This window comes from Gossypium arboreum, chromosome 8 (genome assembly GCF_025698485.1).
Source record: "Gossypium arboreum isolate Shixiya-1 chromosome 8, ASM2569848v2, whole genome shotgun sequence".
NCBI classification, from domain to species: domain Eukaryota; kingdom Viridiplantae; phylum Streptophyta; class Magnoliopsida; order Malvales; family Malvaceae; genus Gossypium; species Gossypium arboreum.
This window is the reverse complement of record NC_069077.1, coordinates 60,162,176-60,177,632: the sequence shown is the minus strand read 5'-3', so window position 1 is coordinate 60,177,632 and position 15,457 is coordinate 60,162,176. Positions and strand designations below refer to the sequence as shown.

The window sequence follows — 15,457 nt, the reverse complement described above, 5'->3', positions numbered from 1 at the left end:
GAAAAAAACTTATATGAGCAAATTTTGTCGGAAACCAACCGAGAACCCACTTTTTATTTATTTATTGTTAATATATTAATAAGAGGGAGAAGAGACTGTCCCCGTGTTCAAACCCAAGATTAAATGTCAATTGTAACAATACGAATCCTTTGCTACTACTGCTTAGTTTAATTTACATTAACTCACTTTTTTAACTAGTTAACTTCAATCACAAAATTAATTTAAAAGGTAAAACAATGAGAAGTATCTGTTTCAATATCTAAATCAATGAGAACTTTTGGTTAGCAGATAATCAAATTCTAGCACAAGCTAATAACTTGGAAAGAAAACTAGTTCTCCCACCTTAAAAAGTTTTGCTCAAGAACAAATTTGCAACTCTAAAATTATGATTCACTGAAGGCTATTATGTTTCATTTACAATCTTTTTGCTTGTAAAATGCATGCATTTCCTGTATGTCAGCTTCAAATTTGGCTACATATTTGCTCCAACCCTCCCTTTTTTTCTCTCTGTTAGCATATGCCGGATTTAAGGAATCCCCAGGCTCTTTTAGTTGATAGAAATTCTGCCCCCATGATCTCTGATTGCTTTAGTTTGTGCCCCCATAATCGTTCTGTTTCCTCAAGAACGCTATGGCATTGGATCAAAATTCCATATGATATCCAAGTGAAAATGTTGCGATTCTAAACTGTTTACTTTGTCTGGAAAATGTTTTGGATCATTCTTCGTGGTGATTCCTGAGCCGCATAATCTAACTGAAGCAGCTCATTTGAACTTAGGCGCCATCCGAGAGCACCCAGATTTTCCTCTGCTTGTTTCACTGTTTTGACTCCAGGTATTGGAATGGTACCTTTACAGATGCACCAGTTTATTGCTACCTGCAAATGGCAATGCATTTAGGTCTATAAACTGATAAAAGCAACATACTTTCTACATTCCTGCCTTAGATTTCAATTACAAATGCACTTGGTAAACATAACATTTGGAAAGATTTCTTTATTTCTCTTGCTTTATGATTGTTAGAGAATCTCTTCCTCCTTGGATAACATCACTAAAAACGTTTCAATCTGGTGATCAATTGGACTTCCAATATCTTGCCAAATGAAATCGGGACATGCCACACTTATTAGGAGAAAGAAAGAAAAAATACAAACTGTTTAAGGTCTCTAAACACAAATGCAAACGCACTCTTTCCAAGGAAACAACTTAAAAACATATGGTCGAATATCTAACTACACAATTCAACTAATAAATTATAAGGACCTAAAAAGTTCTAAATTTTGAAAGGTGGAGCTAAGCATACTAGAAAAAATAGTTGTGAAAAAAAGTTAACATTATAAGTACCTGAGGTATGGTTTTGCAGCGTTTTTCTGCAATTTCTCGTAAGGAAACAAGCAAGGGCTTCAACCCTGGAAGAACTTGCTTAAATAGAAGGCCCCTGAGAGACAACAAAGATTATCATGAAATAAGCACTCACCTAAGCATTGAGAGGAGCCTTCAAAATCATTTTACCATATATCCTTGAAAGTAATAAGCAGTAGCATTTCTAGTACCTGGGCCCTTGTGGAAGTCTGGAAGGTGTATATTTCCCAGTAAGCATTCCAAGTCCTAGAGGACTATAAGAAATCAGGCGGATTTCAAGAGAGTCACAAATATTCTTAATCTCCATCTGATCTTCTCCCATGCTTAGTAGAGAGAATTGTACCTGTAATTGGGGTAATTCTAGAGGTAAACCTTAAAATCACAAGAACCACCCAAACGATTTCTTAAGTTATATTATGTAACCTGGACTTGGGAGAAAGGATTTGAATTTCAAATTTAGTATAAATTGTATGAAGTACATAATTAAACATTCATGAATTTGCTAGATGTCTACTTAATGGTGAATTAAAAATTCATCTTTTATACCCTTATTGGATCTTAACTAACTTCTCCATTGTGTGTGCATTCCTTTTTCTTTCAATTTACATTAAAAAATCATACCAAATCCACTCTTTCAAACACATCTTCCAAACATAGCATAAATGACAGTGTTGTACTTTAGCTAGATAGTCTATCGTTTAGACTTAATATGAGAGATTGGTTGGTGCAGGGTTGGATTCCAAAAGCAAAGTTAGATATGATCAACGTGTTGACTTATAAACCCATATTTACATAAACATCTTGTCCTCCACTAAGAAGGAAAATGCTATATGCAAATGGGTTACCTACCATTATACCAACTACTTAACTGCTTTAACTCACTTTTTACAGAAACGAAGAAAACAAAAAAGCAAATGAACTTGTGTTTCACCCAATTCAACATATTTCTATCATTGCATTTCCTTGGAGTTGGGATTAGGTGAAGTGATTTAGACACTCTGTGATGTATGTGAAAGTGACTATCTTTAAACCACAACTAGTCTTAAACAGAGACTTTGTGTAGTTAAGAAAATGCATCCATGAGGAGCCATGGACATTGAGAGAGATTAAAAGCTTAAAAGATTAGTTGAAGTAGAAACAGATGAAAATCACAAAATCTGAGGTGATGGCAGCGGGGGCCTAGGGGGTTATAGTGGCACATATTTGATGCATGGAGAATAGGTATGGGTTCTTGGTTAAACATTTTAAGGTAACCAAATATGAAAGATAACACAAGGAAGAGAAGGAATAATGAATGCAGCGGTTCTTCATTCTACTACCTGAAGCACAAGAATAAAAAAACTAAAATTCCTTGTAACACAGAAAAGGAGAAGAAGGTGTGAATTGCCTCTACCTGAGCTGAGCAGAGTGGGACTCCTCGGGCTTTAAGGTAATCATGAATCTTTATGAGCTGTTTGGGTCCATAATTGCTAACTCCAACAGCTTTAACTAAGCCCTGCAAATTATATAAAGTAGATTTTCTTCTTATATGTTTGTTATGTAGAATGTAGAGCTCTTAACTTTTTGCAGTTCAAGTTAATTCTTGGACAAACTTTCATATATGCTAATGAAATATGATGATCTCATTTTATAGTAACTGAAATATCATATGTTGGTTAACCTTCTCATACATTGCCACTAAACCATTCCAAAGTGCCAACTCTTGTGGGGGAGCATAGTTTGCAGTAGACCAGTGTAATTGTCCTATTCCGATTTGTTCAATCTGCATTCGATCCCGAGAGGCCCTGGAAAACAGTTCTTAATCAAATTTAATGATCACAACCTTTCAGCCAATTGTGCCACAAAGAGGATCACTTTTATGGAACCCATTGAATAGCAAACCTGCAAGCTTGAACAAATTGCCCTGATGTTAGACGCCATGGGTAAGCTGCAAACTTTGTGGCAATCACAATCTCATCTCGTATCCGTTTTTCCCCTGAGATTGCAAACAATATTCAAACTTAAATATCAGAATGGTAAGATTAACAATCTCTATTGTAATATAGGGATCCTGGTTTTTATCAGCTACTGTGATTTGTAAACCCAGATATAAAGATTGAAAAAGAAATTTAACCAACCTTGAAATTCTCTAATGAACTTCCCTAAAAGCTTTTCACTCTGTCCGTTGAGTCTGCCAGTCCCATAAGAATCGGCGGTGTCAAAAAGATTGATGCCATTCTCCACGGCAAGATTAAAAACCTGTTGAAGTTGAGAATCCATTGAAGGTTGATAACCCCAGAGAAGCTGGTTTCCCCATGCCCACGTCCCAAACCCCATTGGAGAAACAGTCAAAGGACCCATTTTCACCTGCCCAGGAAACCCATCACTGAAACACATGGAGACCGGATAATATCAAATTAGAAAGGAGAACCTGTACTCGAGTGTAGACATGGTTAAGTATTGGAGGGAGTACCTTTTGCCATGGCCAGAAGAGAGGGGGCTTGAGAGACTTGAAAGGTGAAGATGGGAGATAGAATTGATTAGAAGCACTGAGACAGATAATGCAAGCTGACGGGACTGAGTTTGAGAGAGTCATCGCCATGTTCTCATACACTCTAGCACTAGAGAAAAAGCATAAAGTCAGTGGAGTGCATTGTTGGTTACGGATATGCCTCCTTGATTTTTTTTTTTTTTTTTTTGAGCGAAGCCTCCTTGCGGTTGGAATTGAAACTTGGAAAGATCACGATTGTCCCATGCATGGTCGTTGCTTGCATTTCTTTTTTAGGTATAATGACTTTACTCATTGTCATTTTTGGTCCACAGCCTTTAAAATTTGGTTAATTTACTTGCTTTTGGATGAAAAATATATTGAACTATTAAAATTCTAACGGCAATGATGTGATCACTCATATGGCAATCTATGTATAATTCATACAAATAAAAAAATTAAAAATAATTTTTTAAAAAAAATCATAAAAACTTTTAGAAAATTTATCCATATTAGTAATGAAGTATATGTGAAATGTCACATGAGTTACCATGTCAATGTTATTAAAATTTAACAGTTCAGTTAGTTTTTTCTATCCAAAAGCAAATAATTTGACTACATTTTAAAGGTTAAGGACTAAAATAATTAATGAAAAATACCAAAATGAAAAAAATCAATAAATGTTAGACGCTAAATTTATTGTTATAATTTTTTTAAGAGGTCAAGAAATTGGTAAAGGTTTGAATTTTGAATTTTGTATAGGTTTTATATGATCATAACAACTTGTTCGCTACATTTAAATTTAATTGTTAAAATGTATGTTGTTTTAACACTGTTTTTCGTTACCAAGGTGGTTATTTGGTTGGTTTTTTGGTGGCTAGGGGTTTATCTTGTTCGGGCATTTTCTGTGGTGGATATGGAGGTGAATTTGGTGGCATTTGTGGTAAAGATGAAGCGTGGCAACTTCATGCTGATGAAGGGGCAACTACAACTGATACAAGTCTTTGTTTGGTTGGGACTTTCTTGACTACTACCGTTATTCAATTCTAGACTATACACACGACTTTGGCCACTCCTTGGCATCCTCATGGGAGAATTTCAATATCGGATCAGAGTGAGAAAGGATACCTATTCGAATTCTATTATGCCATTGATATCAACAGGGTGATCGATGGCAATCCATGGACATTCAATAAGCATATCCTGGTTTTACATAGACTTAAATCGGGGGAGGATCCGTTAAGGGTGCCATTGTACTCTGTCAATTATTGGGTTCAGATTCATGATCTTACGATGATATTGATGTCTGAAAGTATGGCAAGGCAGTTTGGGGCCCTATTGGGATCTTTTGTGGATTATGATGCGAAGTTAGTTAGTAAGGGTTTTGGAGAGTATATACAGATTCGGGTACAGATTGACATTCAAGCACCTTTGTAAAGGAGGAAGAAGATCGCCTTGTCACATGCTCATTCCGTTTATGCTAGATTCCACTATGAACAACTGTTATTCTTTTATTTTTTATATGGTCGTTTGGGGCACGGTGAGGGCTTCTACCTTATTCGGATCGTATATGGCAAGAAGGAGATACTGTTTGAGTTGGATATTTCCATTAAGGCGATACCTCGACAAGTACAAGTGGTGTAACAATCCATTTTCAATGAAATCGGAACAGTGGTTTTCGGACAACAAATCTGAGTCAAAAAGAAAATTTATTTTAATATTATTGCATGGTCTGCATTATGATACGGATAACATATGAAAATCTCATTAAGAAAATTTTTACCGATTACATGCTTAATTGTGGAGAGGACCAAATTGCATAAAATGCAAAAGTTGAATTCTAGTAGCTATAAGTATCAAATAGCTATGGAATTCAAAACTTGAGGTAAGAATATGGCAATTAGACCATTAAATAAAGTTAGTAGATATTTATGGTGATTCGTCCATGGAAATTTAATTATAGAAAAGGATGAAATTGAAAAGTTAAAAAATTTAAAGATGATAATTAAATTAAAAGAAAAAATATCATATTATTATCATCTTCTCCAAATTTCTATGGAAACCCTAGGAAAGAGAAAAGAATTCAAGAAAGCTTAATTAGGTAAGCAATCTTGTCCAGTTTTTAGTAATTTTTACATTTCCAAGATCGTAATAACCTAATCTGTAAACCTCTAACCCGTATCCATCGTCAGAATAGGGTTACGGAGCATTACCGAAACTTTCAGAACATTTACAAATAATTCACGTTAATTACTATTCATTTATTGAAATTATTCATAATCTCCCTTGAATGGACCCTTGAGGCCCAAATCGAGTATTAGAATCGAGTTGGGACTTAATCGAGAACTTCAAGAATTTTTCACAAATTTTCTAAAATTTTCCTAGGTGCAGGGCTCACACGTCCATGTGGTCTAGGAGCACGCCCGTGTAAGCCCAAGACACGCCCATGCTGCAGGCCGTGTTCGACCCCGTGTAATTTTCTGACTTGTGCCACACAGCCAGCCACACAGCTAGCCACACGCCCGTGTGAGTAGGCCGTGCGATCAATTTAATTTTCAAAAATTAAATGCAGGGTGCACACACCAAAACACACGCTCATGTCTCTATCCGTGTGCTCAATTCTAAGCATTCTGTTTCTCGAATTTGTGTTATCCGGATCTATATAAATGAATTTAATCATCAATTTACCACATTTCATATTTATTTGGAATCAATTTACGTCCTAGGAAAAATTACCATTTTGCCCCTAAACTTTTCATAAATTCCAATTTTATCCTTAAGCTCGGAAAATAAAATTCATGTAATTTACTCCTATTCCAAGCCTAACCAAAATTTCAATATACAATTTACAGCACATATATTCTATAAATTTCAAAATTTTTCTTCAACTTTCACAACTTTACAAATTAGTCTTTAAATCATATTTTTATCAAAAATCACTTTGTAAAAGTTGTTTATCTATCAACAATCTTTCATTTTCTACCATAAATTTCTAATTTTCAGCATATTCATCCATGATATAAATTCTATACTTTGATAACTTTTCAAATTAATCCCCCAAATAGATATATCAGACTATCTCTGTAACACCCCGAACCCGAGACCATCGCCGGTGTCGGACGCGAGGGGTTAACGAGCTAAATCCTCTTAAAGCACCGACCAATTTGGCATTTCCAGACAGGCTGGAAAACTGCGTCACTGTCGCCTTAAAAATCATATATCGAGTTTCAAAACTCGGAAACTGATTCCGTAAATTTTCCCTGAATTTAGACTCATATATCCTTCCATGGATTTATTTCTAGAATTTTTGGTCGGGCCAATTGGTACAGTTTATTAGTTAAAGACACACATGTTACAGGGATCGACTGCTCTGACCTTCACGCGTTACAACTTGAATATCTCTGTGCACAGGGCTTTAATACTGCTGCCGTTTGTTTCTAATGAAACTAGACTCAAAATGGAATCTGCACATATAAGGCATGACTTCTAATTCTTTCTGGATAATTTATAACAAATTTTTAAAGTCGCGACAGGGGACCCAGAAACCGTTCTGGCCCTGTCTCACAATAACTTTAATATCTCTTAACATGTAACTCCTATGACCGTTTCGTTTCTTCCATATGAAAGTAGACTCATCAAGGTTCATTTACATAACTTATTCACTATTTAATACCATTCCTACAAATTTTGGTGATTTTTCAAAACCACACCACTGCTGCTGCCAGCATCTGTTTTCAAGGTAACCTTTACCTATTTCATGATTTCCACGATTCAATTGGCCCTTTTGCATACATAGCACAAGTGTGATCATGATTAACCATTCCAATGGCTAATCTTTTCAAAACCATTCCATACCCCATAATGATCATCATACAAACGATTATAGAATCATACTAACAACGTATATAAGCCATTTTCGCATGGCTATCCAAGCTTACATAAAATCGAAAGGTACATGACCTTCTACAATAGGGTAGTCCTATACATGCCATTTCAAAGTTCAACCAAAATTATACCCAAAATGGAGGCTTTGATAGTGTAGATGACTTCGACTTTAATGATCCCGAATCCGATCGCTAACGAGCAAAATCTATAAAACAGAGAGCCAAAGCAACGGGGTAAGCATTTTTTTATGCTTAGTAAGTCTCAAGCAATAAAATCAGTTTTAACTAAAGCATTACATTCACATAGCCAAATGAATCATTTCATTAATACACATTCACATAATCATACTTACTTCACACTTCATCATTATATACTTTCACAAGATATCAACCAATTCAATAGCTGAAAACTCGTTAGTCGATTGAGCGAATGTTACTCAAACATATCGACTTTTCCAATGCACACATAAACATACCTTATCCTTTGGACTTTTCGAGCGTACTAATTAAATTTATTACAGCAACCAACGCTCACCTCCAGCCCAAGCTTCTTCGGAATACAACCGGATATAACCACATGCACGAATGCCTTGGTCTTAGCCCGGATAGAACGACTTGCACAAATGCCTTGGTATTAGCCCGGATTTAACAACTTGCACGAATGCCTTGGTCTTAGCCGGATGTAGTCACTAGCACAATGGCCTTCGGTCTTAACCGGATATAATTACTAGCATAAATGTCTTGGGACTTAGCCGGATATCATTCAATTGCTCATGCACACACATACATCAATAATCATTACACATCCATGTTTCATTTTCGTTACTAAGGCTCAAACACAAACATATCACTTGCATAATCGCCTTGAGACTTAGCCCGGTATCATTCAAATACTCATACACACATAAATCAATAATCATTACACATCCATATTTCATTTCACATAATTCGAGTAGGGTCATTTCTTGAGGACTTACATCGGATGTTGTCGAACGGCTTCAACGGCTATTCGATCACTTTTTCCTTCCCTTTATCGGATTTAGCTCCCTTTGCTCTTGAGCTTAACGAATACAAGTAGAAGTATTCAATATTTTTCTCAATAATGTTTACTAGTCAATCACATTCGCATCTCATATCATCTCACTTTATTATAATTTATCATTCAACCTTTGAACCAAAACGCCATTATATGGCCACATATACATACATCCATATATTTAAGCTCAAGAATTTTAACATAACATCAAGTGCTCAAATTACTCATGTGGCCGATTATACATGGTCATAAATACACAAAATCAAAAATAATTTCAAGGTTTTTCACCCTATACATGTACTAGGCCGAATGTACATGCAAATTTCACAACATTCTTCAACAAATTTCTTCTTTAAACAAACATATTTATCACTTTCTTCATCACCAAAATATCATGTGCAAACATATATACACATATAGGTGCAAGGTCAATTTCAAGGTGTCCATAACCATCCAAAGCACAAATTTTAACTAACATGCAAGAAGCATAAACCATGCTCATGAATGCTTCATGGCGAATACATCACAATCATGCCCCTTTCAACTTCGGTCATGGTTAAACAAAAGAAAACTCAATGTCTTACTCAAGATTGCTACAAAGAAATTTCAAGAGTAGACAATCCATCATTGCATGCATCATTAGCAAGCTTCACATTTAGCTTGCAATGGCTTTAACACAATAACAACTTTGGCCAAATACCATTTCCATGGCATAACAAGGATTTGAACCATGGCTAACATGAACATCAAGTTAGCAACTAAAACATGCATGAAACTCATAACACAACCTCATACATACCTTAATCTTGATGCAAGTTTAGCCAAATCTCCTTCTAGATCTCTTCTAAACAAAGAAAATGAAGCAAAAATCTCTTCTTCCTCTTAGAATTTTCGGCCAAAAAAGGAGGAAAAGATGAACAATTTTTTGTTTTTCTTTCTTAGTTACACTAAGCAATGGGGGAAAGGAGCCTTCACACACACATTTTTTTTTATTCCATACTCCTTATTCTATTCATTCAAACATAACCCACTTACCAAACATGTTTCATGACATGATTTTTGCCCATAATTCCTTGTCATGGCCGGCCACTAGCTATAAAAAGGGGAATTTGACCTGCAAGTCCATTGTTTTGCATGCATGCTTTAATTAGTCATCACACATTTCCCTATCGTACTTTCAAAGTTCACTACTAAGTCCCTTCTAGTGAAATTCACCTTTATAACACTAAATCAATCATCAAGAAATGTCACACATGAGCACACACATATTATAAGCATCAAAATAAATTTTAAATTATTTTTATGCCTCGGTTTTGTGGTCCCGAAACCACATTCCGACTAGGGTCAATTTTGGGCTGTCACAATCTCAATCACAAAAATATCAAAATTACTAAAAACGAGATAAATAAACTTTTCCAATTAAGCCAAGAGAGATTGTTTTCTCTTTCCTAGGGTTTCTTGGGGAAGAAGATGACATAAAATAAGATGTTAATTTCTTTTTAATTATTTATCATCTTTTAATTATTTCTATTTCCAATTTAGTCCTTGCCTTCATATAAGGTGTAACACCCATAACTCGTATCCGTCGCCCGAATAGAGTCATAAGGCATTATAGAATAAAACATAATTCCAAACAATTAAATACATATTTATATATATAATTATTCATATAATCAAGTCTCGAAAGTTAAATCAAATCATTTACATAAACTAATACAACTTTTAAATTTGGACATTGCATGTCATATGTAAAAATAAATAGACGTACATTCACAAGTAACAGTATAAAATATAATTTGCATCAACAATTTCAAATCTGCGGCATTAACATAGTAATCTATACATATCTCACATGATTTACAATTTATTACTATTAAAAGCAATTACTAGGTTATAAACCAACTCACTATATTTCTTGGTTTAATCGGTCAATACATGTATATCATTATACACATTCTCAACTTACACATAGTTAATAGATTTCTTTAGCCACATACTAAGATAAATAGCACTCATAAACATGGACACCTTTCACGCACTCAAGACACGTAGAAAATTACTTAATAAAACAAATCAAAGTGTCAAGTGCGCATGTCTTAAATTAATTCATAAATGAACACCTACTAAATTCATAATTTGTATTAACTCAATGACATTCATAAAGAACCATATGACCGAGTGTACATATCATCATGATAAATGTATGTATTATGACTACACCCTTGATATAGACTCAATGTAAAACCAAACATTTATTTATAACTGAATCATCACATATACATACATGGTGGGCAATTACCCATATGCCAAAGCCACACTTAACATTAAAGCAATAAATACATACCAAATAGTCGACTAAATTAATCATGAACCACATCCATCATTTAGCACTTAATAATCGAATCTATTTAACTAGTATACTTTCATCCGTCACTAATTATCACATTACATAATTTTATCATAAACGAATTAAGTATACCTAAAATATACTATCATAACCGAACCTCATTACTATAAATTACTCACGTATACAAGACTTCTATTATCATTTTATCAACAATCAAGCTTATTAATATGTTTCATTTAAAGACATAACAAATTAAGGCTAAACATAGTAATCAACCTCACCTTTCTAATTCGTATTAGAATGAACACAACCAAGGTAATCAACCATACTTATGATCGATTTCTTCAAGCTTCAACTAAAATCATTAATCAACTTCTATGTAGAATCACATAACACATGAGATATTCGTTCATAGCACATAGCAAAATAACCAAATAAACTTAAACCACAAATATGCCACAACAAAAAATCTAGCATAAAATTAAGCCATTTTTGCATGGCCTTATACATAACCAAAGTTCATTATTTCAAAACAAAATCCCGCCTATACATGCCATAATACGAGTTTGATTATTTAAGTACCGAAGCTGTAAATAGTGTGATAGACTTTACTGACGATCCCCGAGCTTGTAACTTGAATCCAAAATCTATAAAACAAAGAATCATATACACAAAGTAAGCTAACATAGCTTAGTAAGTTTAAAGCAAATAAACAATTCCAAGATATAATCGATTCATTTCAAGTAAAGCCGAATTGTATTAACGATGCCAATCTTAACTTCGAACTTACAAGTGAAATAAATGATTGCATTCATATGCATAATACTACTATAGCCGAATGCTATCACAACCATATTAACCAAATGTAAAATCAACTTTCTAGGTTAAAATATCCCTATACAATCAAACACATGTATATACTTATTCGCATAAGCTCAAGAATTCAACTAATAATATCATGTACATTTAGTACTAGTATGCCCGAACACATATATGATCACATATATACATATATACATCCAAAATTAATTCTATAATATTCATAACGTTTGTTCATATCAAATATACTTGTTTATTTCATATATATATATATGTCCTTTGCATCACATAAAACTTATCAAATTTCAAGTCTCACATATACCTTATTAACAATAGCTAACAAGCTAAACCATACCTGCCTTTTTAACTCATTTACACATTCGGTCGCAATTTACCTTTGCCCGATGAACCATTCGGAATTGGATAGGACACTCGGATAATTACACAAATCGTACAGCTCCAATGTCCCAAACATGGTCTTACATGTAGTCACATATCGGTGCCACTGTCCCAGACAGGGTCTTACTCGTAAACACATATTGGTATCACATATCAATGCCATGGCCTTACTCGCACACATGTATAGGAATCCTATGTCATGACATATGTATCCTAACTATTCCTAAGGTTCATACGGGGCTTTCGAACATCGTAACTCGGTCAAAACCAATTTGGAGATATAGTAGCCAAGCTTGATCATATTCGGCTATAACTTGTATATGTTCATACAATTCATACCAGCATATAATATTAACATTTAGCTACAATGAAATACGTCTATTTGCTTATAAACTTACCTCCGACGTTGTAAAAAGAGACGGGGCTGCTAGTCGACAACTTTCATTTTTCCCCAATCCAAATCCAATTTCTTTGGTTCTTGATCTTGATTTTAAATTGGAAGATGGCCAAACTAGGTTTCTTTTCTTTTCTTTCTTATTCGGTTTATGAACAAAGATAAATAATGAATATGATAACTTTGGTTTTTAATTAATATAAGTTTATTAACTAATTTACATATTTAACCTTTATAATATAATATAAAACCATTATAAACTTGGCTATTACCGCCCACTATATATGTTAATGGTTTAATTGCAACATAAAACCTCCATATTAAAAGAACAATCACTATTCGGCCTTTTTTAGAATTAACTACCAAAATTTCATTTTATGCGATTAAGTTCCTTTATTTAATCGGACACCTAAACGACAAAATTAAATCACAAAAATTTTACAGATATCAATTCACACAAAATAACACACAGTAAATAATTTTTAAATATTTTTTTACTCGAATTCGTCGTCCCGAAACCACAGTTCCGATTACGGTCTAAATCAGGCTGTTACATAAGGGCCTCAAGTTTTGAATTCCATAGCTATTTAATCCTTTTAGGTACTAGAATTCAACTTTTTCACTTTATGCGATTTGGTCCTTCCCATAATTAAACACATAATCGCTAAATTTTTTTTTATCAGACTTCTCACATGACATATCTATCATAATACAGACCATGCAATAAAATTAAAATAAATTTTATTTTTGGCTCGGATTTGTGGTCCTGAAACCACTATTTTGATTTCACTAAAAATAGACTGTTACAAGTCTCCCCCTTTAAGGATTTTCGTCCTCGAAAATCTTACTAGTAAAGAGGTTCGGATATTGCTTTCTTATGGTATCCTCTGGTTCCCAAGTAGCTTCTTCAATACCATGTCGTTGCCAAAGAACTTTTACTAATGTTATCCTTTTATTTCTTAAATCTTTTGTTTCTCGAACTAAGATCTTGATCGGTTCTTCACATATGTCATATCAGACTGAATCTTTACCTCTATTGGAGAAATAACATGTGAAGGATCTGATTGATACCTTTGTAGCATAGACACATGAAAAACATTATTAATTCGATCAATTTCTGGCGGTAAAGCTAACCGATATGCAACAGGTCTAATTCTTTCTATGATTTCATATGGTCCAATAAACCGTGGACTTAATTTTCCTTTATGACTAAATCAGAGAACTTTGTTCCAAGGTGATACTTTCAAGAATACCTTGTCACCGACCTAAAAATCTATTTCTTTCCGTTTAAGATCAGCATAGAACTTTTGACGACCAAAAGATGCTTTTAAACTGTCCTGAATTATTTTCACCTTTTCTTCGGTTTCACGGACTAAATCAACTCCGTGTAACCTTTTCTCATTGAGTTCTGTCCAATACAATGAAGTTCTACATTTGTGACCATATAGAGCTTCATACGGTGCAATTTTGATACTGGACTAATAACTGTTATTATAAGCAAATTCAATCAAAGACAAATATTTTTCCCAATTACCTTCAAACTCAAGTACACAACATCGAAGCATATCTTTCAAGATCTGTATTATACGTTCAGATTGACCATCTATTTGAAGATGGAATGTAGTGCTAAAATACAATTGTGTACCGATAGCTTTTTGTAATTTACTCCAAAATCAAGATGTAAATCGAGGATCTCTATCAGAAATAATGAAAACAAGTACTCCATGTAATCTAATGATCTCAGAGACATATAATTCAGCCAATCTATCCAAAGAAAATCCATACGTATCAAAATGAAGTGTGCAGACTCTGTTAACCGATCAAAAATTACCCAAAGGACATCTTTTTTCTTTGGAGAAAGAGGTAGCCCTGATACAAAATCCATGGTAATTCTTTCCAATTTCCATTCCGATATCGTAATGGCTGTAATAATCCCGAAGGCAACTGATGTTCAGCTTTTACTTGCTGATATATTAAACAATTGGATACAAAATCAGAAATATCTTGTTTCATTCCCGGCCACCAGTACATCTTTTTCAAATCATTATACATTTTATTACTTCCAGGATGTATAAACATGTTATCATTATGAGTTTCATTTAAAATCTTCTGTCACAAATCTGAATTCTTTGTTACACATAATCTTTCTTTAAACAACAAAAAACCATCAGTCCCGATCTAAAATTCTGAATCAGGAGTTGATTCACACTGAATCTGTTTTGCTTGTAAATTACTATCATCTTTTCGAGCTTCAGTAATCTGCTGTAAAAATGTCGGTCTAGCCTTTAATTCAGCTATGATTAAACTATCATCAGATAACATCAATTGAGTATTCATAGCTCACAAAGCAAACAAGGATTTTCTACTCAAAGCATCTGCAACCACATTGGCTTTTCTTGGATGGTAGTTAATAACCAGATCATAATCTTTCAATAATTCAAGCCACTTACGTTGTCTCAAATTCAATTCTTTCTGTGACATCAAATACTTCAAACTTTTATGATCAGTGAATATGTGACATTTTTCACCAAATAAATAATGCCGCTAAATTTGCAATGCAAACACTATGACTGCCAATTCAAGATCATGTATCGGGTAATTTCTTTCATGTGGTTTTAGCTTTCTTGAAGCATAGGCTATTACTTTACCTTTTTGCATCAAAACACAGCCTAAACCATTTAATGATGCATCATTGTAAATTATAAATTCCTTAACTGATTCAAGTTGAAATAACACAGGTGCTTCTTCCGA

The 15,457-nt window shown here is 34.0% G+C and overlaps 1 protein-coding gene across 2 annotated transcripts; it reads right to left on the bottom strand.

Annotated features, from left to right (window-relative positions):
* Window positions 1-220: 220 nt before the first annotated feature.
* On the bottom strand, window positions 221-4,126 carry LOC108471264 (pyridoxal reductase, chloroplastic). Of its 2 annotated transcripts, none has more exons than XM_017772900.2 (8): window positions 3,813-4,126; window positions 3,478-3,706; window positions 3,242-3,335; window positions 3,021-3,144; window positions 2,754-2,855; window positions 1,552-1,703; window positions 1,343-1,436; window positions 221-876 (listed from the first exon to the last, which is right to left on the bottom strand). In XM_017772900.2, the coding sequence occupies exons 1-8, from the start codon at window positions 3,939-3,941 to the stop codon at window positions 691-693; spliced, it is 1,110 nt and encodes a 369-aa protein (XP_017628389.1). In that variant the 5' UTR covers window positions 3,942-4,126; the 3' UTR covers window positions 221-690. The 2 variants fall into 2 exon arrangements, with proteins under 2 accessions (XP_017628389.1, XP_017628390.1); XM_017772901.2 differs by having other exon boundaries at window positions 3,478-3,725; window positions 3,813-3,948.
* Between the last annotated feature and the right edge of the window lie 11,331 nt (window positions 4,127-15,457).

Coding starts and splice junctions, on each gene's coding strand:
- LOC108471264 (XM_017772900.2), bottom strand. CDS start 3,941: ATGGCGATGACTCTCTCAAACTCAGTCCCGTCAGCTTGCATTATCTGT. Junction 3,707..3,812: donor TCTTCTGGCCATGGCAAAAG/GTACTCCCTCCA, acceptor TTTCCTGGGCAG/GTGAAAATGGGTCCTTTGAC. Junction 3,336..3,477: donor GTTCATTAGAGAATTTCAAG/GTTGGTTAAATT, acceptor TTGCAATCTCAG/GGGAAAAACGGATACGAGAT.